This window comes from Macrotis lagotis, chromosome 2 (genome assembly GCF_037893015.1).
Source record: "Macrotis lagotis isolate mMagLag1 chromosome 2, bilby.v1.9.chrom.fasta, whole genome shotgun sequence".
Classification (NCBI taxonomy): domain Eukaryota; kingdom Metazoa; phylum Chordata; class Mammalia; order Peramelemorphia; family Peramelidae; genus Macrotis; species Macrotis lagotis.
In genome coordinates, this window is record NC_133659.1 from 234,395,218 (window position 1) to 234,418,633 (window position 23,416).

A 23,416-nucleotide genomic window follows, 5' to 3' on the forward strand; every position below is an offset into this window, starting at 1 on the left:
AACTTTTATCATTTTCAGTTGTTTTGTTTTCTTTCCATTTTATAGTGGTCATTATGAATGTTTCCTGGTTTTGTTTCACTTCTCATAAGTTCCCATAAATCTTGTCATGCTTCTCAATATCCTTCATATTCATCATTTCTCATAGCATAGAAACATTTAATTACATTCATGTACCTAAACTTCTTTAGCCATTCCCAATCAATAGACATATGCTTTGGGACCAGTTATTTGTTACTACAAAAGGTGGTTCTATAAGTATGTTGGTATATGTAAAGGGCTTCTTTTTTATCATTGACCTTGGGATATACGACTAATGGAATTTCTTGGTCAAAAAATATGGACATGAAAAAATATGGACATATTAGTTTCCTTGTTCACATAATTCCAAGCTGCTTTCCAAAATAGTTACAATTCCCAGCTCCTCAAAAAAATATGTATTTCTGGGCTGATATTCCCACATTCCCTCCAACACTAACCATTCTTATTCTATCATTTTCCTGAGTAAGAGGGAAAGGAACCTCAGGGTTGTTTTGATTTGCTTTTCTCTTAACATTAGAAATTTGACATCATTTTTTCAAATGATTGTTAACAGTTTGTGATATCTTTTTTCATATCTTTGACCTCCCAATACATTATTAGGAAGTGGCATATTTATTTGTGAAAATGTTCAGATTCATGCAATTTGAAATTATCTTCTGTAATCACCTTTATACCTATTGCATTAAGAAAGATGTTATTTGCTTCTCTTCTGATTTTTTTAAAAAATATCATCCTTAATATACAAGTCATGCATGCATTTTGTTTTACCTTTTTGCGGTATATGATGTACTATGTTAATGTGAACCTGATTTCTGCCACTACTTTCGGTTTTTCCAGTAATTTTTATCAAATAAGAAATTCTTTCCTAGGTAATTTATGTTTTCAAATTTTATGAACTCTGGGCTATGGAGTTCAGGTCTTTCTGATTCTTCCTTGTATAGTCTGTCCCATTGATCTAGTTTTCTATTTCTTAATTAGTATGAAATGCTTTTGTAATATGCTTTGTAATATAGATTGATGTTTGTTAGTGCTATTTTTCCATTGTTTCCATTATTCCTTTCCCTTGATGCTCTAGATCTTTGGTTTTTAATTATTTTGTCTTGCTTCACAAAGTTTCCCTTTCATAGGCTGGTTTAGTATAACTACTGAGTCTGTAAATTACTAGTCTACATTATCATTTTTTATTTTTAATGTAGCCTAGCTATGAGTACTGAATATTCTTCTAATTATTTAATTTCTACATTTTTTTTGAATAGCATTTTGTAATTGTCTCTATAGAGGTATTGAACTGCTTTGATAGATTGACTTCTAGGTATTTTGTGCATTTTGTGGTTATTTTAAATGAGACTTGCTTTTTTGTTATTCTGGATTTTGTTATTATAATATGGAAATGCCATTGATTTTGTGCATTTTTTTATTGTAGCCTGCATCTTTACAGAAGCTATTATCTTTTTCATTGCCGATTCCCTGTCATCAAAAAAAATAGCAATAGTTTAATCTTTTCTTTACCTATCTTTATTTCTTTAATTCTCTTTTATGATTACTACTGTTCGAATTTCTATAATTTTGTCAAATAATGGAAAGAAAAGAGGATATCCTTGCTCCACCTCTGTATTTATTGGGAAATGTTTCCCATTGCATATAATGCACATTTGGTTTTTGGATAGTTTTTAAAAATCATGTCTATTCTTTGTAGGGTTTTTAGCATAAATGAATGGTGAACTTTGTCAAAGGCTTTTTCTCCCTCTTAATCTAAGCATGATTTATTTTAAACAATACATGCTGACTCTTTATAATCACTACTTCCTTTTCTAAATGTTCATTTAGAATTTTCATATAGAAATGTGTCCTAGACTTACTAAGAAGTCAGAATCACTGATCTATACATTATATTACTTTTTTTTTTTTTGAAAATCAGGATATGTCCTCTCTCTAGTTTTATGGTACCTCTTCCACTCTGTCTGGTCTTTTATGCTTCACTAACAGTGGTACAACAGTCACATCTGCTATTTCTTTAAAGACCTAGGGGTAGATATAGGTCACCTTGGGTCTAGTGACTATAATACATCAAGGGCATTTTCTTACTAGCTTCCTACTTGCTTAGGTACCAGCTCCCTATTAACCATGTTTATATATCATTCTACATGATAGAGAAAATAAATGTGAAAAGAATCCACATTTCCAAATAAACCCAGTGCTAATTTTCTAAACTTTGTACCAACAAACATTTCACTTCTTACAAGTCAATAATTTCTTCATAGTTAAGGTCCCATATCCCCATAATATGATCACATATTTAGTATTCTATAATTAGTTTATTCCTTATACTGTTTCTTAAATTCAATTTTATTTTTTTCCATTTCCAAATTCTCTCCTCTGTTCTCCCCCAATCATTAAGAAAACAAGAAATAAAATACTTCTTCTACATGTAAAGTATACATTCTTCTACCCCCCAAAAGGGCTCTTCTTCCCAACTTAATGCCAGTTATGCTTTAGACTGTCTCCAGTCCAGAAAGTAAGATGTATCAGGTTACCAATCATTTAATATAAATGTTAAAATTTCATGCTAATCCCAAATCCTCTGATATAATAATCTCTCTTTCTGAAACAATGACAAAAATTTAGCAATGAGATTTTATTTTTCTTTATGATTATTAGTTTTTTATAGTCCTTGTTTGGTCTACTGCAAAGGTGAATTCTTGTTTTTCAGTCAACTACATATATGAAGAACCTGCTGACTGGAAAATCATGTATTAGACACTGAGCAAAAGAAATCAAAGATACCTTACTTGCCCTTAATGAATTACCCTTAATGAACCTACTTTGTTTTTATGCATGAAATTTTCTTAAGAAAACAAAAGTTTATCAAACGTTTTAATATATATTATGAGCGATATATATATATATATATATATATATGGCAAAGTTATTTGATGGCATTTGTCTCCCCCCCCAATAGTTGTAATAGTGACTCAACGATTTAGCTGATTATTTAAGGATTTACAAAACACCAACAGTTCTGTGTCATGAGTGAAAATCAACAAAGGTAGGCTGAGGCACATTCTCTCCAAAATAATAGTTTATTAGCAGAGTCCAAACCTGGTAGCTGAATAAGTCAGAGGCTTCCTCAGTTAAGTTAAAGTCCCCAAGGAGAAGCACAGTTCCCATAAAAAGGGAGTTTTGAGGGAGTGGAAGAAAAACTAAGACTTCTTAGGTGGAGAACAAGTTATAATTGATTAAAAGAATTCAACATCATGAATGGAAAAATTAATATAATTGGCTATAGAATTGAAGCAAGGAAACAATATGATTCGTTGGAAATTGGGAATGAAAGACTAATAACAACCCCCCCCTTCCCTTCTATGACTAAGAAATATTTATTGTTTGAGTTCACCTGAAATGTAAGAGATAATGGACCAGATTTGTTTGAATTGCAAATTAGTCATCCTTAAAGGGCAGCTGGGCAGTGTAAAGATACTAGACCAGACTCCCTTGTGTCCAGCTCCATTCCTTTAAGATAATAGATTTCCTTTAGGCAAGAATAGAATGGTGATTAGTAAGAACTAGCTTTCTAGATATAACTCATTAAGGCCAGCTAAATTTTTGAATTAAGTTCAGAGATAAAGAACTATAAGTTGTTACAGGATGAAATCAATTAAATTGGCATCAGTAAAAATAATATAGAATTAATTTAATTTTTTCATAAGTAGATAGTACAAGTATTAATCCCTTTTTGGAAATGAGGATGAAACAGGTGAGTGTTGAAATTAGACTTCAAACCTACATCTGCTATAAATTCAGGGCATTTGTGCATTTATAATGTACTTACTGTGCACAATGCATTAGACCTAGCACTGATAGCCTTTGTCCAATGAACAATGAATAATCCTCCTGGATGCTACAAACAGTAGAGCCATTACAGTGTTGTATCTTTCACAACTACTGGTATAAATAGGTTTAAATTGCAAGTTTGGCTCTTGGTAGAGGACTTTTTTAAGGATACTAATCACAGATGCAGTATAATATAATTTGAATTCAGAGTTCCTAACTTGAATCCCAACCATATTAAACTATATTATTTACTGCCAGTGTAATATTAGGTTAGTCTCTTAAAACTCTTGTCCTCGTTTTTCTTATCTGTTAAATGAGAAAGGCTAGAATGGATGATTTCTAAAGTTCTGCCAGCTCTGAACCTATAATCTTGTTTCTGGAAAGTCAGAGCAAAGACTTAAAAGAAGCAATCAGGAGCTTTTAAGTCCTGAGGAGCTACAGAGGAGCATTTGCTCTCTACTCCCAATTAGCTCTCTTCTGTGACCTGGGTTTGTGACTCAAGCTGGTTTGGAAAACCTGGACCTCGGTATCAGTGAAGGGCAAATACCTCCCTCCCTCCCTTCTTTCCTATTCCAAGCCCCTTCAATCCATTGGGAAAAGTCAAATGGGGCTTCTTTCTCTGGACCAAGGGAATTTGAAAGAATAATGCTATTATAAAAATTATCTTTCATTAAAGGTTATCTTCTCTAATCCTTTCATAAAATAACTTTATATTTCTTGAGGCAGCTAAGTGGTACGTGGATAGTTTGCTGGACCTGGAATCAGAGGGTATCTTCCTGAGTTCCAGTCTGGTTTTAGATACTAGCCAACATGATCCTGGGCAAGTCCCTTAATTCTGTTTGTCCCAGTTTCCTCAGCTGTAAAGTGATCTGAAGGAGTAAATGACGAACTATTGCATTATTTTGCCAAGAAAACCCCTATTGGGGTCACAAAGAGTCAAGACAACTGAAATGACTGAACAACAACAACAGCAACAACAACAAATATTCCTTAAATAAAGCTTTGGGATCTTTAATGGAATAAAGGAAGTAAAAATTGTTAGCTTAGTGCTTTGTAACTTGGGAGTGCTACTATTTTGGGGGAGACTTCAAAAATACCCCAGGAACACTTTTATTCAGGAATGTTGATAATACCTACCCTGTCATTTACCACATTTTGTGCCTTGCATTAATTTTATTCTATTTATTCTTGTAAAGCAGGTGTTTTGTCTCCATCATCATCATTTAAGTTCCTTGTACTTATAAATCGCTTCTTTTCTGTACTCCCTTTGTACCACCTAGCACAATTTTAAGAGATAGTAACTGCTCAATAAATTTTGTAAAAACTTCATTTTGAAAATATGAACTGGGTGTGATCAGTCAATAAACATTTATTAAGCTATGTGCTAGGTACTATAATCCCAACTACTAGGAAAGATAAGATGAGTAGATTGCTTGAGTTCTGAGATACTTTGTGCTAACTAATTGAATGCCCTCCTACTACTTTGGGAATATTCTGAAGTGGGGGAAAGGGGAGGGGCTCACCAGATGGTTGAAGGACAGAGCAAATCAATCCAGTAAAAGATGAGCAAGTTAAAGCTCCCGTGATAAGTATTGGTATCAAGTCCATGAGAGGTCAATATATTGCCATCCTGAATGAGATAGGGAGAGCCAACCTTGAAGGAAATAAAAAGCAACAAACACCAAACAAAATAAAATAACAAGAGGGGTTTAATATGCAAGCAAATTCAATAAACAATAATTCGATTTTTAAATTCCCAGATTTGTTCATATAAGAATTCAAACAATTCCTATACATAAAAATACAATACTATTCAAGTAGTAGTACTGAAACATTTTGTATCCTAAATGAATTTCTCTCCCAGAGAAAATTTTGGACTATAGCTCAGGTGTATTGCCAGAAGTTACGATTTTGACATGAGGTTCTCAGTCTTCCCCAAAGGTATCCAGGCCAAGAAGGCTGTCTGAGACTGGAACAGAAGGTCTCTTCTGAGAGCTATGTTTTCAGAGAGAAGTCATCCTTTTGATGGACAAACTATCAGCAGCCTCCCTTACAAAGACATTCCTTATACCCTAATTTTAAAGAGGAGAAAAATGATGCAAATAAGTGAAATACAGCTTCAATAGAAACAAAAAAATAAAAGTTTCAATTATTGAAACTTGTTCTTCATTTCTTTGACACTGACTCTTTTAATTCTACCTTCATCTCTACTAGCCTCTCTTTTCTCTTTATCACTGAATCTATGATCCTAAAATCCATTATTCACACTGTTCTCTTTTCCTGGGATGCATTTCCACTGTATCCTACCCCTACTTAGGTCTTGTTTAATGCTCAATATCTTCAAGCCCCAGATCCTGAGCTGCCTCCTTTTATGAAGCCTTCCTTGATCTCCTTAGATAAAAATAGCTCCATACTTCTATATTTTGAAAATAACTCTTATTGCTTCATTCTATTCTACCTTAGTCCTTAAGTCAGGATCATGTTTTATGTGTAGCCCAGAAAACTTAGAACAATAGGTAGCACATATTAGACTTGATTTTTAATAGAAAAAAAAAGACTTCTTCCCAAATCTTCACTTGTTGAAATCCTTCAGGACTAAGTTCAGTTGCCACCTCTTTCTTGAATTTCTCATGACCTTATTTAACTTTTATTGTATTTAATTTTATTTTTGTCTTAATTCCCCTCTGTTAGGCTGTAAACTCCTTGATATGCTGGATTGTCAAGTTTTTTCTTTTTTTTTAATACTGATGCATATTGCTGAGTACCTTGAACATAATTAATCTTGAAGATCAGCAAGGGTCAAATGAAGCCTTTCAAACCAAAAGAAGCTAAAATATGCCTTTAGTTGCCTTCAGAATACTAATTTAGATAGCTTAGAATTTAGCTCTACAGTGACTCCTTAGAGGCCTAGGAAAATAACTTGCCATAGTGCAAATTTTTTTCATATTGATGAGTCATACTGCCAAGCAAGCCTATGTAATTTATACTAGTCCTATCATTCCCATAAAGTAGTAAGTATTTTGGGCATAATCCTTTTTTTGTAACAAAAAGTTGGGATGGAGAGTTCCCAAACAAAAAAGCGGGAAGCTAACAAAGTCCACATGTTATAACATAAGACTGAAAATCTTCAACTAATAGAAATAGGATAATGGCTGCCTCAAAAACATTCTAAATAGTGCTTATTGTTTTCAGAGGAGTGATCTCAAGATTCCTTAATAAATGAGAATAAATATGGACTTTAAGATTAAAAAGACAGTTGGGTGGGTGGGGGTGGCTGGGTGGTGCCGTTGATAGAGTACCAACCCTGGAGTCAGGAGGATCTGAATTCAAATGCAGCCTCAGACACTTACCTAGCTGTGCGGCCTTGGGCAAGTCACTTAACTCCATTACCTGGCAAAAACCTAAAAAAATAACTCCCACATGCCACCATTTCCAAAGACCTTCATATCTTTATGTTCTTTTATCCCTTTATAACCACTCCCTTCTTCCAGATAAACTTTTCTTCAATATTTTCTCCAATATTCCTAGCTTTCCGTCCTCTCCTCCTACTACACCAGTTCCTCATACTATCCAGCTTCTTAATATGGATGTTTCCCATAGTATTGTCCTTGATTCTTCTCTCTCAATACTACATCCTTTGTCTATGTCTCTCACTTCAAGTTCTGTCACCTCTATGCAAATGATTCCTAAATCTCCTATCCTAATCTCACTTCTAAGCTTCACATGTCTAACCACAAATAGGATATTTTCACTTGTATGAACATCATCTCAAACTTTACATACCCAAACCTCTCTTCCTCTCTAAATTTCCTTCACTATTTTCATGTACTCCTGAATAGAACTGAAAAAAAAAACCTCTTAAAACCAAGCTGAGATGAAGCCAAGATTGCAAGGACTCACCTGAACTCTCCCAAAATCTCCTATAAACAATCTTAAAATAATCCCTCAAAATGATTTCTAGAACAATAGAACCAACAAAAGAAAAGATGAAATAATTTCCAGCCCAAGACAGTTTAGAAGGTTGACAGGAAAGGTCTGTCTCATTGGGGTAAGAGGGAGAATAGTTCAGCACAAGTCTTGCCTAGCAAGCCAGAAGCCAACTTGGTCCTGAGAAGCTAGCAACACTCCTCAGGGGTGCCTGAATCAGCAGTAGCTCCTTCTAGGGCTCTCAGTTCACATGTAGTAAGGGGGCCAGCTAATTTGTCCAAAGGTGATTAGTAGGGATACTTTGCTGACTCTAGGTGTGGGACTCTTTTTGTATCCAGGTCATAGTCTCAGGGCAAAAAAGCACAAGCACATTAGAGCTTGAAGTTTCAGGGAAATAGGTCACAGTTCCTGTGACAGTCACCTTGGTCACAGTTCCAAGATGGGAAAGAGTGCTAGACCAGAGCACAGATCAAAAAAGCAGCCCAGTAAAGACCACACTTCTCCTTAAATCATACCCCCTCAATGAACATGAAAACTTACAGGTCTCCAAAATTAGCTTCAAAAACAGGAGCACAAAAAAACTGAATTTGGGCAAGTAATAACAACAAAAAAAGAAAGAAAAATAAAAAAAGATCCTGACCATAGGAAGTTACTACAGTGACAGAGAAAATGAATGCAAAGCCTCAAAGAAAAATATGAATTGGTCTTAATCTCTCCCTCAAAGAATTCCTAAAAGAGCCCAAAAGAAGGATTTTAAAAGTCAAATAAGAGAGACAGGAGAAAATCTCAGAAAAGAAATGAGAGTGAGGCAAGAAAATTATGAAAAAAGAGAGTCAACAGCTTGGTAAAGGGAGCACAAACATAGGAAAGGATGTACAAAAATTCACTGATGAAAATGATTCCTTAAAAAGTAGAATTGGCCAAATGAAAAAGGAGGTACAAAAAAAATCAATGAAGAAAATAATTTACTAAAAATCAGAATTGGAGGCGGAGCGGAGCCAAGATGGTGACATGAAGGGATCGAGTCTTAGGAGCTCTCTGATAAAAACTCATAAACTAAGGACTTTAACTAAACTTTCCAGAGACAGAACCCACAAAGGGACCCAGTGAGGCAGTTCTCCTACTCAAGGTAACCTGGAAAAGAGCAGAAAGGCTCTGCTCCCCGGGGTTGGAAGGGTGGCCCACCAGAGCCAAAGAACTTCAGCCTCCTGGAGGCAGCCCCAGGGTGCTAGGAGCTGCGGTTCACAGCAGCGGGGGAGTCTCCTGAGCTGCACCCCGGGGAGCATCGGCACCAAGTGGGGGAACAGCAGGGGACCTCTGCCAGAGCAAGCATGTGCAGCCCAGCCCTCAGGGCACACAGCCAGCAGCTTGGTCTTTCCACAGCCCAAATCCAGGAAACAGAAGCAGGCAGAGTCAGTAAGCAGGAGCCCCCAGGGCATGAGCCCATTGAGCTGAGGGAGGGGAGTGAAGAGAGAGAGAGACTGCCCAGCTCTGTCATCTGCCTCTGGAACAGGACTCTGGGGCTCTGACCACATTCAGATCCTGATCCCAGTCTAGGCCCCCCCCATAGAAAAACAGGGCCCCCCCACCTCGGCCCCATGGCAGAGGGGGGCACTTATGTTCATTCACAGACCAGGAGGGAGGACAGAACCTCACACACTGAGACCCTTGTGGGAGTGTCCCAAAAGCTCAGGAAGCACCCCCAAAAAACAGGCTTAGGCTGGGAAAATGAATAAGCAAAGAAATAAGAGGAAGACCATTGAGAAATATTTTGCAAATGACCCCAAGAAGGATCAAAATACTCAGTCTGAAGATGAGGAAGCACAAGCTCCTACATCTAAAGACTCCAAGAAAAAACAGAAATTGGGCTCAGGCTATGATAGAGCTCAAAAAAGACTTTGAAAATCAAATGAGGGAGTTGGAAGAAAAACTGGGAAAAGAAAGGAGAGAGATGCAGGAAAAACATGAAAATGAAGTCAGCAGCTTAGTCAAGGAAATCCAAAACACTGCTGAAGAAAATAGCATGCTAAAAACCAGCATAGGTCAAATGGATAAAACAGTTAAAAAAGTTATTGAGGAGAAGAATGCTTTAAAAAAGCAAAATTGGCCAGATGGAAAAAGAGATAAGAAAACTCTCTGAGGAGAACAAATCCTTCAGACAAAGAATAGAATTCTGGGAGACTGATGAATTTACCAGAAATCAGGAATCAATACTTCAAAACCAAAAAAATGAAAAATTAGAAGAAAATGTGAAATATCTCATTGAAAAAACACCCGATATGGAAAACAGACTTAGGAAAGATAATTTGAAAATTATTGGAATAACTGAAAGTCATGATCAAGAAAAGAGCCTTGACATCATTTTCAAAGAATTACTACAGGAAAATTGCCCTGATATTCTAGAAGCAGAGGGCAAAATAGAAATGGAGAAAATCCACCGATCCCCCCGAGAAAGAGATCCCAAAAAACAAATCCCTAGGCATATTATAGCCAAGTTCCAGAATTCCCAAGTCAAAGAGAAAATATTACAAGCAGCCAGAAGGACACAATTCAAATATCGTGGAGCTGCAGTCAGGATCACACAGGACTTAGCAGCAACTACATTGGAAGCTCATAGGGCTTGGAATACAATATAGCGGAAGGCAAAAGAGCTTAGAATGCAGCCAAGAATGAACTACCCAGCAAGGCTGCATGTCCTCTTCCAGGGAAAAAGATGGACTTTCAATGAACCAGGGGAATTTCAAAGGTTCCTTTTGGAATGGCCTGAGCTGAACAGAAGGTTTGATCTTCAGATACAGGACTCAGGTGAAGCATAGAGATTGGAGGAGAGGGGGGAAATATGAGGGACTTAATGAAGATGAACTGCATGTATAGAAAAATGATACTGATAATATTCATATGAACCATCTCAGTTAATAGAGCAGGTAGAGGGAGCTTTTATAGTTGAAGCACAGGAGAAAGCTGAATTTGAAGATAAAATATGGTGTAAAAATGGAGTCAATAGGAAAAAAAGGGAAATGGAAAGGGAGAAAGAAAAAGGAGAGGGGGAATAGTCCAAGATATTTCACATAATAAGATTTTTTTTATTACAATGAGCTATTGCAATGATATGGAAGGGGGGGAGGCAAGGGGGAATGAGGGAACCTTTGCTCTCATCAGAGATGGCTAGGAGAGGAAACAGCAAATATACTCAATGGGGTATAGACATCTGGAATAAGAAGGAGGGGGGAGTAGGGGGAAGGGGTGGGGATGTGAATAAAGGAGGAGAGGATGGACCATGGGGGGGGGGGACAGTGTTCAGATATAACACATTTTCTTTTTTACTTCTTGCAAGGGGCTGGGATTGGATGGCCTGCCCAGGACCATAGGGCCAGGTGGATTCTGGGCCTAAGGGATGGTATGGGGGCTCAGGGCTTCTTGGCCCCAGGACCAGGGATCTGTCTGCTGTGCCACTCAGCGACCCTACAGAAGAGTCAGAGTGAAAGGAGAGAGAAAATATAGTACACGGTAGTGGAAAAATAAGAAAGGAGGGAGTTGAGATCAGCAATGGCAATGTTGGAAAAATATGGAAGTAATTTTTGTGATGGACTTATCATAAAGAATGTGATCTACTCACGACAGAGTTGATGGTGCTGGAACAAAGACTGAAGCACATTTTTTGTTATTATTATTTGGGGGAGGGTGCAGGGCAAGTGGGGCTGGGTGGCCTGCCTGGAGCCACATAGCAGAATGATCTTTGGGTGTCTGAGGCCAGATTTGGACCCAGGTGCTCCTGCCTCAAGGGCCAATGCTCTGTCTGCCACCCAGCCACTCCTACTATTATTACTATTTTATTTTATTTTTAGTCTTTTTTTTTCTTTCTTCTTTTTGGTTTTTGCAGGGCAGTGGGGATCGGGTGGCTTGCATGTCACATGGCTGGGCGATTATTGGGTTTACGGGGCTGGATATGGACTCGGGTGCTCATGGCTCCAGGGCTGGTGCTTCGTCCATTGTGCCACCTGGCCATACCTACAATTATTACTATTATTTTTTTTAATTTTAATTTTTTTCTCTCCCCTTTACTTTTTCACCCAAGCAAGTCTATCTATATTCATGGGGGGAGGGGTATTTTGTTTACTTGTAAACAAGTATATTTTATTAATGTAAAAAAACATTTGTATGAAATGAGAATAAAAAACATTACAAAAAGAAAAAGAAAAAAAGAAAAAAATAAAAATAAAAAAAATAAAAATCAGAATTGGGCAAGTATAAGCTAGTGACTCCATGAGACATCAAGAAACAATAAAATGACACCAAATGAATGGAAAAAATGGAAGAAAATGTAAAAATCGTATTGTAAAAACAATTGACCTGGAAAATAGATCTAGCAGAGATAATTTAAGAATTTTTAGACTACCTGAAAGTCATGGTCAAAAAAAAAAGAGGTTAGACATCATATTTCAAGAAATTACTAAAGAAAACTGCCCTGATATCCAAGAAGCAGAGAATAAAATAGAAATCATGAAAGAGGTCCCAAAATGAAAATTCCCAGGATTATTACAGCCAAATTCCAGAGTCAAGAAGAACATACTACAAGCAGTCAGAAAGAAACAATTTAAATATCATGGAGCAATATTCAGGATAACACAAGATTTAGCAGCTTTTACCTTAAATATTTGTAGCACTTGGAATATGATATTCCAGAAAATAAAGGAGTTAGAATTACAATCCAGTATCACCTACCCAGCAAAACAGAAAATAATCTTTTAGGGAGGAAATGAATATTTAATGAAATGGAAGAGTTTCAGGCATTTCTGACTAGAGTCAGACACAAAATTTTATTTTTAAATATAAGATTCAAAAGAAGCATAAAATATAAACAGGAAAGAGAAATCATAAGGGATTCAGTAAAGTCAAACTGTTTACATTTCTACATTGGAAGATAATAACTTGTAACTCCTAAAGGCATTTACTTAGAGATTTGAGTTGACTATGATAGAATGATAGTAAAAAAATTGAGTGAAAAAGAGGGATGCACTAGAAAAAGGGGGAAGGAAGAAGTAGATAAATATAATCTAAAAGAGGTGCAAAAGAGTTTTTTTGCACTGAAGGGAAATGAATGGTGATAGGCAATGCTTGAACTTCATTCTCATCAGAATTGATTGGAAGAAAAAATAACATACACCCTTAGACTGGTTTAGAAATCTATCTTACCTTACCAGGAAGCAAGAGAAGATGGGAGACAAGAGAAGGCAAAGACTGATAGAAGAGAGGTTGAACTGGGGGAGGTGATGGTTAGAAGCGAAAAATAGGATGGAAAAAAATATGTAGTTAGCAATCATAACTATGAAAGTCAATGGATGGGGCAGCTAGGTGGTGCGGTGGATAGGGCACTGGCTCTGGGGTCAGGAGGAACTGAGCTCAAATCCATCCTTAGACAATAATTACCTAGCTGTGTGACTTTGGGCAAGTCACTTAACCCCATTGCCTTGCCAAAAAAAAAGATCCTATATCTTTTTTATGAAAAACACAAAGCAGAGAGACCCAGATTAAAGGCTTGGAGAAGAATCTGTTATGTTTTAGCTGAAGTAAAAAAGCAGGGTTATGATAAATGATTAAAGGATATGATCAGGCAATTTTCAGATTAAAGAAATTTTAAAAATGCTCTATCATTATTGATTAGAAAAGTACTATTAAAACAACTCTGAAGTACCACTTCATACTTATTGGATCAGTCAATATGACAGAAAAGGAAAATGATCAATGTTGGAGGAGATGTGGGAAACTTGGGACATTAATGTACTGTTGGTGGAATTGTGAAATGCTCTAAATATTCTGGAAAATAATTTGGATCCATGCCCAAAGGGCAATAAACTGTGTATAACCTTTGATCCAGCAATACCACCACTAGATCTCTATCCCAGGGATCAAAAGGGGAAAAGATCCATATGTGCAAAAATATTTATAGCAGCTCTTTTTGAAGAGACAAAGAATTGGAAATTGAGGAGATGATATGAATATGGTGGAGTACTATTGTTCTGCAAGAAATCATGAGCAGGGGCAGCTAGGTGGCACAGTGAATAGAGCACCAGCCTTGGAGTCAGGAGTACCTGGGTTCAAATCTGACCTCAGACACTTAATAATTACCTAGCCTTGGGCTAGGTAATTGCCTTGGGCAAGCCACTTAACCCCATTGCCTTGAAAAAAAATCTAAAAAAAAAAAAAGAAATCATGAACAGATAGACTCCAGAAAAACCCTGAAAAGACTTACATGAACCGATATTGAATGAAGTAAGCAGAAGCTGGAGAATATTCTACATATTAATAGTAATATTGTGTGATGCTCAATTATAATAAACTTAGCTCTTCTCAGCAGTACAGTGCAAAGAAAACTCTGAAAGACATGATGGAAAATATCATCCACATCCAGAGAAAGAGCTATGCAGTCTGAAGGCCAAAGCATACTATTTTTAATTTTTAAAATTTGTTTTATATTTTATATTTTTTCCTCTCAGGGTTTCCCCCCTCTTTTGTTCTAATTCTTCTTTCACAACATGACTAATTTGGAAATATTTAACATAGTTACACATGTATAATCACTGTCAAAGTGGGGGGAGAAAAGGAAGGGAGGAGAAAAATGTGGAACTCAAAATCTTACAAAAAATGATTGTGGAAAACTATCTTTAAATTTAAGTGGAAAAAAGAAAAAAAATCACATTAAAAAAGATAAGCAAGAATCAATACTAAACATATATATATACATATGAATGATATAGCATTCACATTCTTAAAGGAAAAAATTAAATGAGTTACTGAAAGAAATAGTAAAATTACACTAGTGGAGAACTTCACCTTTTTCCCTCTCAGAAGTAGATAAATCTAATAATGAGGGGAAAAAAAAGAAGTTTAAAAAAAAAGAATTTTAAAAAAAAGAAGATAAAATCATTCTGATTGAAACAACTACAGATTTATGGTACATGATCTCAGCTGAACCCTCACTATAGTAAGGAAATCCTTTCACAATATCTCTTACATAGAATTCCTTCTCTCTATTTACTAGCCTTCTTCACCTCATATGTAGATTGGAATAGGCTGCTTGTAGATTTGCCTGAAAGTCTCTCCCCACTTCAGTCTATTCTTCTTTTCATGCTAAAGTGCATGGAATTATCACACACATGCTCACACAAACACACACCACTCACAATTCACCAAACTCTTAATAGCTCCATGTTACCTCCAAAGGCAAACTCAAAATATTCTCTTTGTTATTCAAAGCTCTTCATAACCTTTCTCCTCCTACCTTTCCAGTCTTCTTAACAACCTATACCCTTTTACCTATATCTTTAGTCCAACGCTACTAACCTCTTGGTTGTCCCACAAATAAAGCACCTCAACTCCTCCAGGACTAGAATGCTCTCCCTTCCTCCAACTACTGACCTCCTTGGTTTCCTTTTAAGTCACAACTAAAATCCTGGCTTCCACAGAACATCTTCCTTAACCACTCTTAATTCTAGTGTATTCCCTCTAATTATTTTTTAATCAAAGATATAGCTTACATTGTATATATTATTTACATGTTGTCTCTACCATTCTTTTCCCTTTTTAAAAAATCTTTGTCACTTTGTCCAGTGCTGGACACATAGTAGGCATTTGAAAAATGTTTATTGATTGATTTTACATCTCACTATTGATTCACTATCCACTCACTACTAGCCTTTTCCAAAACTTTTTATCCCTCATGAAATCTCCTATGACTCCCCCTTCCCTCAATCTTCTCAGCTTGCTTCACATTTCACTGGGGAAAAAATGAGATTTATCAAGAGCTTCACACCTCCTCCTCATTTCATCACTTGCATACCCTTCCCTACTATCTAATTCACCCCCATCTCACATGAAGAGGTGGCCCTTTTGGCCAAAACCAACCCTCCCCTTTGCCTCTCTCTACATGTATCCTAACAAAATTTTTTTGACAAACTTTGGTAATCTTTCATTTCTTCCTGTCCACTAAGTGCTTCTCAATTTATAAAAATGTCCCTGTCTCTACCATCCTCAAATCCTCACTTGATCTGTTCATCTCTACTGGCTATCAATTACTCTTTTCTGGATAAAACTCTTTGAGGATGGCGTCTCGTTTCCTTTGCTTCACCAAATTCATAACTCTATAATAGTCTAGTTTCTGATTAATCATTCAATTGAAATTTCTTTCTCCAAAGCTACTGATGACTTCTTTTTTGGGGGAGGGGGATTCATCATAGTCAGATTTACTCTAGGGTTCACTCAACATTCCAGGGTAGCAGGGGTTTCCAGAATAGCTAATAGCAGGCAGTGCTACAGGAAAGACAAGGGCACTCATATAGGGGGTGGACTTCAGAGAGGCATCAAGCCTGAGGGAGAACAAGCCAATCCTCATTTCTCTTCTTTCTCAAAGAGGAGGATGGGAAAGTAGGAAATAGAGATACTTCACATTAGCCAGGACTAACATTCTCTTTCAGGAAAGGAAATAAAAATGGTATAGTTGGTCAAAAGGTTTTTTAATTGGATATTTAGTGAAGATTCTTGGCTGCAATTTTTCTTCCTCTATGAAAAAAAACAGTGCTCCTCCCCAATAAGCATATCTCTGAAATTAATTAATACACTTAAATTTGGGGATTTATAACGATTAAAAAAAACCCCAACCCCTAGCCCCACGTTTAACTCTACTTGGAACATGTATCATTTACTATAAAAATGTACACTGCTTCTTTAATAAGTAAATTTAAAAAGCACAGCACCCTAGGTCATTTTGAGATAGGCTGCAGGAAGAGTCATATTCTCTATTGTCCTCTAAAGCTAGCAGCATGCATGATGTCTATGGAAGGTTTCACAGACAGAAAAGGGGACATTGTATTACAAATGGACTCAGAGGATGGTACAAAAAACCTTTTTCTCTCTGAAGGGGTTTTCTGATGCAGGCACTGGTATAATAAGGGGACCTTCTCGGATGTGGGCATCACAGTATGCCAGGAGGTCTGCTGCAGCCTTGGAGACCTTTATCCTGTCCATACAAGCTTCCATTTTGAGTTGCTCCACAGCTTTTAGGGCTTGAGAGATACTGGTTGTGCTGTTATTAGACATGCCTTCTTTCATTCTGTTTCCCCAGAAACTGTTATCAGGGCAGGGCCAGTGACCTGGAGCAGATGGATCACAGTAAGCTGGAGGTACAGAAATTATCAATGCAGATCCACAGAATGGGAGCCCAGTATATATGATCAATGCTGAAGCAAGAGTCTCATCTTCCTCCCGGAGCCGGGGAGAGCCCGGTGGGCCGCCTACATCACGCAGCGCATCTCTCGGGGCTCCCGCGCTGGAGCCCGACACACGTGCCCCGGGGTCCCGGGGCTGCGGGAGGGGACGGGGCCCTCCGCCCGGCCCGCGCCTCCATCCGTGGGAGGTTTGTGCGGGGAAGCCAGGGAAGTGGAGCGGGAGAGCTGACCCTGGCCCGGGCCTGGGGGGGCACAAGCGCCACCCATGACTTCTTGGCCTTTTCTGAATCCTCATCCCTCTTGACGGCTCTAAAATTTAACACCATTATCTTTTCTTTGATAATTTTCTTCTCTTTAGGTTTTCTTAACACTACTCCTGGTCCTCCTACCTCCCTATCTGCCTTGTCCTATCTCTTTTGCTTCGTCTTAATCCAGATTAATTTGTTCAACCACTAACTGTGAATATTTCCCAAGACTGTCCTTCTCCTTTCCCTCTATATTTCACTTGGTGATCTCATTTACTCCCATAGATTCAGTTATCGTCTTCATACGATTATTCTCAGATCTATTTGTGAAGCTTTATAAGAAGTGACGTAAACAAATGTGATATCAAGTAATAAAAGCAAATTAGAGGAGCATGGAAAAAAATAGCTGTCAGTTATGTGGATAAGGGCATACAATCAAGAGCTAGGGAGAATCGTGGAAGGTAAAATGGATAATTTCGATTCCATTAAAAAAAATTTGTATCATCAATCAGCCAAAATTAGAAGAAAAAAAATATCAAGTTTCTCTGATAAAAATCTTATTTCTCAAATGTATAAGGGAACTGAGACAAAGGTTATGAAACTAGGAGTCGTTCCCCATTGATAAATAGTCAAAGGATATGAACAAACAGTTTTCAGAAGAAAAAATCAAAACCTTGAATAGTCATATGGAAAAAATATTTTAAATCAATAATTAGATAAATACAAATTAAAACATCTCTGAGGTACTACTTTACAACCACTATATTGACTAATGTACTAGAAAGAGAAAATGACAAATGCTAGAGGGAATATTGAAAATTAAGTACCTTAATGAACTGATGGTGGAATAGTGAACTGATTCTGGAGAGCAATTTGGAATTATGACCAAAGAGCTATAAAATTGAGTATACCCTTTGACTTAGCAGCACCAATTTTAGATCTGTATCTTAAAGAGATCAAAGAAAAAGGAAAAAGGATCCATCTGTACAAATATATTTAAAGCAAATCATTTTGTGGTGGCCAAGAATTAGAATTTGAGGGATGACCATCAATTGGGAAATGACTGGAAAAGTTGTGGTATGTGATTGTGATATGACATTATTTTGCTGTTAAGAAATAGGAAGGGAAACCTGGAAAGATTTAAACTGATACATAATGAAGTGAACAAAACCAGGAGAATGTTGTACACAGTAACAGCAAAATTGTTTGATGAAGAATTGTGAATGACTTAGCTATTCTCAGCAAAACAATGATCCAAGACAATCCCAAAGGATTAATAATGAAGCGTACCTTCTGCCTCCAGAGAAAGAACTGATATTGTTTGAATACAGACTGAAGTATGCTAATTTTCACTTTCTCTCTTTCATTTTTCTTTTATTCAAACTTTCTTGTATAAAATGACTAATATGGAAACATTTCATATAAATGTACATATATATAATCTATATTTGTTTGCTTACCATCACAGGATGGGGATGGTGGGTGGGTGGGAGGGAAGGATAGAATTTGATATTCAAAATTTTAAATAAAAATATTTTTAAATTTTTTTAAAGAAATAAAGAAGAGGATGCTTTCAGGAAATCTGGGAAGACTTGTATGAACTGATGTAAAGTGAAGTGAGCAGAAACAGAAGAAAAATTTTAATAGTAATACCAATCTTGTAATAATAATTTACTGTGAACAACTTTGCTACTTTGATCATGAATACAATTTCAAAGGACTCGTGATGAAAAATATGCACATACTGAGAGAGAACTAATTTAAACTCTGAGTGTAGATTGAAACATTTTTTCCACTTTTTTTCCACTTTATTTTTCTTTATTTTTTAATTTTGAGAACATGGTAGTTAGATGGGAGAGTGGCTATAGAATGCTGGATCTAGAGTTACTCATCTTCCTGAGTTCAAATCTGACCTCAGTTTTCTCAACTATAAAATGAGCCGGAGAAAGAAATGGCAAACCACTCCAAATTTTACCAAAGTCTTTCAAAAAATAAAACAACAGTAAACCCAAATGTGGTCACTAGGTACTAGACATGACAAATGACTAAACAGCAGGCAATATTAAATATATATATATATATATACATATATATATATATATATATATATATTTGTATGCACATGTATAACAAGTATCATATTGCTTGCCTTCTTCATGAGTGACTGGAGGGCTGAAAGGAGAGCAAAAATTTGAAACTGAACTTTAAGTGAATGTTAATTTTTTTTTAATTTTCAAAAGGCTACAGAAAGTTTAAAGAAGCTGAAGACTGAAAAAGGTCCCTGGATTTGGAAATTAAGAGCTAATTAGGGGCAGCTAGGAAGCGAAGTGGGTAGATAACCGGCCCTGAGGTCAGGAGGAACTGAGTTAAAATGCAGCCTCAGATACTTAATAAATGCCTAGCTGTGTAACCTTGGCCAAGGCACTTAGCCCCATTGCCTTGCAAAAACCAGTGGGTGAGAGAGAGAGACAGAGACAGAGAGATGGAGAGACAGAGAGACAGAGAATCTAACTTTGGAAAGAGCAATTTCTGATGACATATGCACTCTGAGTTTAGAATAGAATAGCATAGAAAATAAAAAGTATTCTCTTTGGCATTCAGAGTCCTTGATAAGCAACACATGCCCACTTTTCCAGTCTTCTACCTTATTCACCCTCAACTTAACTCTAGGATCCAGTGACACTGATCTCTTTGTTGTTCCTCACTATTCTCCTACCCTTACCATTTTCACTGATTATTCCCTATGCCTGGAATTCTCTTCTGCTTCATCTCTATCTCCTTTTTTTCCCCTTACTTTGTATTCCAGTAAAAATCTTATCTTCTAAAATAAAGCTTTTCCCAAAGGCCTCTTAATGCTAATGCCTTTCCTCTGCTGATTATTTTCAATTTATCTGGTAGAATATAAATGTGTATATTTACATAATACATAGTACAGTTACAGAATGTATATAAGTATATATATATATATATATATGTATATGTATATGTATATGTATATATATGTGCAACTAGGTGGGGCAGTGGATAAAGTACTGACCTTGGAGTCAGGAGGACAGGAGTTCGAAACTAGTCTCAGATATTTGCCACTTACTAGCTGTGTGACCCTGACTGACTGCCTTGCATCCAGTACCATCTCTAATCATCCTGATTCATATCTGGCCACTGGACTCAGATGACTCTGGAGGAAAACGTGAGGCAGGTGACTTAGTTTACCCCCCCCCCACTCAAATCCAGTTCATGTGCTTGTCATGGCATCATCTCCCTGATATTGTGGTCTTCTTCAGGAATGAAGGACAAACATAATTATGTATGCATATATACATATATTCATATAGGTATTATACATTGATATACACATATACACACACATATACATGCAGTAACTGTGCAAAGTTCAATATTTTTCAAGGAGGTCCAGTCTGCAGGTTTTACCTAAGGGACCAAAAATTTCTGTTTCATTACTGGCTTTTCCAGTTTCCTCTAAGCTAGTTGAATACCAGCCAGGATACTGGTCTTAAATGTTTAGCAAAAAACTTAAACAGTCACTGGGTAACATCAGAGGATGGAGATTCAAGCGGTGGAGAGATATGGAGCTGGGAAAACGAGAGGAGAATTCCTAGAGAGTCCCGGAAATAACTGATGCTTTAGCAATGATTGGTTGATACTTGTTTGACCTGACCATTGTTCCTGTCTAGGGTTCTGTCCTTTATCTCCTTTCCCTGCATCTCATGACTGAAAGCACTCTCCTCCCCAGTTTACCCGTGTTAGGTGAGTTAGTCCAAGCTGGGCGGTATGGGTTTCCATCTCCATCAGCTGGGAGGGGGTGGATTTAGAGGAATTGCCTCCCTATTCTCCCAGACGAGGATGCAGGAGGCGCTCTGAGCTCTCCCGCAGAGTGAGTGCTATTGGGAAGGGTTGTTGTGACTGTACTGAAACGGTAGGTCCAAAGAAGACATCTGTCCCTGGGGCTTCTATGGAGTCTGCTTGAGATGGCCAGTGAACTTACTGAAAAAGGAAGCAAGGATTACAAAGAAGCAACTTTGCTTTTTCAAGAATAGGTTATGTTAGGGCGGCTAGGTGGCGCAGTGGATAGCGCACCGACCCCGGAGTCAGGAGGACCTGAGTTCAAATCCGACCTTAGATATTTAATAATTAATTACCTAGCTGTGTGGCCTTGGGCAAGCCACTTAACCCCATTTGCCTTGCAAAAAAAAAAGAAATAGGTTATGTTAGACTCATTTCTTTTTAAACAGTGTCAATTATTACACTAGTAGATTGTGGGAATGCTACCAATATAGTTTACCTAGATTTTAGAAAAGTCAAAAAAAGGGCTGTTCTGGTCAAGATGGAGAGATGTGAGTTAGAAAGTAATAAAGTTAGGCAAATTCAGAAGAAGGTGTAATCATTAAAATGTTGAATGTGATCTTAGAAGTTTTCTGTTTGAAGCTTTCAGATGCTGCAGTTTCAGGAAATTAGAGATCCAAGGACAGGCACAATATTTCTATTTATTAATTATTTCTATGATAAGATGCAAATCTCCAAAAGTTCTAGGTAAAATCCTAGTTTTCAGTTTTTGGCTTATTATGTAAATGATGTACATGTCTGAATCACTATTTTCTTTTATATAGTTTTGGATTAATTGTTCTTAACTTTCCTGTCACAAGTAGTTCACTCTTATGGCTGGGTATATATATATATATATATATATATATATATATACACCTGTAAGTCAGTTCTTAGAAGTTTTTGTCATTTCTTCACATTAACAGTAATTTTTGTAACTCAGGACTGATATCTGAAGAAGAGAAATTTTCCTGCTGGAATAAGCTATCCCTTGAGCTTTTAGAAGTCTCTTATGGATACAAAATTAAGGGAGGCTCTAGCCCTGGGTGTGCAGGCTCTAGTGGGGCAGGAAGCGTTGCTTACAGTGAAAATGGAGGAGGAGGACCACTGCTGGGGGCAAGAATCCAGTCTGCAAAGAAATAATTCCCAGGAAAGGGAACTCTTCCGCCAGCGTTTCCGTCAACTCTGCTATCAGGAGACCCCCGGTCCCAGGGAAGCCCTAAGTCAACTCCAGATATTTTGTCATCAGTGGTTGAGACCAGAAATGCATACAAAGGAACGGATCCTAGAGCTGCTGGTGCTGGAACAGTTCCTGACCATACTACCTGAAGAACTCCATTCTTGGGTGCAAGAACATCATCCAGATAGTGGAGAGGCAGCAGTGATTCTGTTGGAGAATTTGGAAAGAGAGCTTGATGAACCAAATCATCAGATGGAAAGAGGGAGAGGAGTTCTGCTGAACAGAGAAGAAGGTATGTTGATTTGGGGGCAGAAAAAGTACTTAATTTAAATTTCCGATTGGTTTTATACTTATTTCTTCCGTTATGTTTTATCTCCTACCACCCTTAAGAGTTAAATAAAACTCTACTCATTCCTTTCATCCTTTATATCTCAGGAATGTTTAACTAAATAAATGTTTTAAATCTCCTACTAGGTGCAAGAAACTGTTGGACACTATCTATAGAATGATTAAAAGAAACCATATAGTCCCTGAATGAATGGATTTCGTTATTTATGGAGGATAAGACATGTGCACAAATAAATATGGTAGAGGGTAAAATATTATAAGAAATTTGAGAAGGGAGAGATATTTTTGAATGAAATAATTGAACTCAGTTTCATGTGACATTGCACTTGCCTCGAAGAAAGAATGATTTTTCACAAATGGAAATAGAAAAGGGAATAGTGCATTTCTGAAATAGTGCCTACTCTGTACAAATGCATAGTGAGATTGGAGAACAAGTTAGTCAATAATTATTAAGCTACTACTATGTATCAGGTGTTATGCTAAGCACTGGAAATAAAAAGAAAAGACAAAAGACTGCCCCTATTCCTCAGGGGTTCACAGTCTTTAGAGGAAAAACAATATAAAAAAAGAAAATGAGGGGGCAACTAGGTGGCACAGTGGATAGAGTACCTACCTTGGAGTCAGGAGGACCTGAGTTCAAATTCGACTTCAGACCTTAATAATTACCTAGCTGTGTGACTTTAGTCAAGTTACTTAACTTCATTGCTCTAAGTAAAATTTTTTAAAATGGAAATGAAAAAAGGAGAGTGAGGGAGGGGGAAAGAGCAAGGGTTCCTGTAACG

General features: G+C 37.0%; 1 protein-coding gene and 1 pseudogene across 1 annotated transcript in view; one reads left to right on the top strand and one right to left on the bottom strand.

Moving 5' to 3' along the window:
- LOC141514394 (uncharacterized) overlaps positions 1–23,416 on the top strand; it is a 73,052-nt gene that overhangs the window by 12,750 nt on the left and 36,886 nt on the right. Inside the window, exon 7 of the mRNA XM_074225192.1 lies at positions 257–263. Within this exon, the coding sequence (XP_074081293.1) occupies positions 257–263 (7 nt within the window). The remainder of the gene's footprint in view (positions 1–256; positions 264–23,416) is intronic.
- On the bottom strand, positions 16,656–17,005 carry LOC141514392 (guanine nucleotide-binding protein G(I)/G(S)/G(O) subunit gamma-4 pseudogene; annotated as a pseudogene).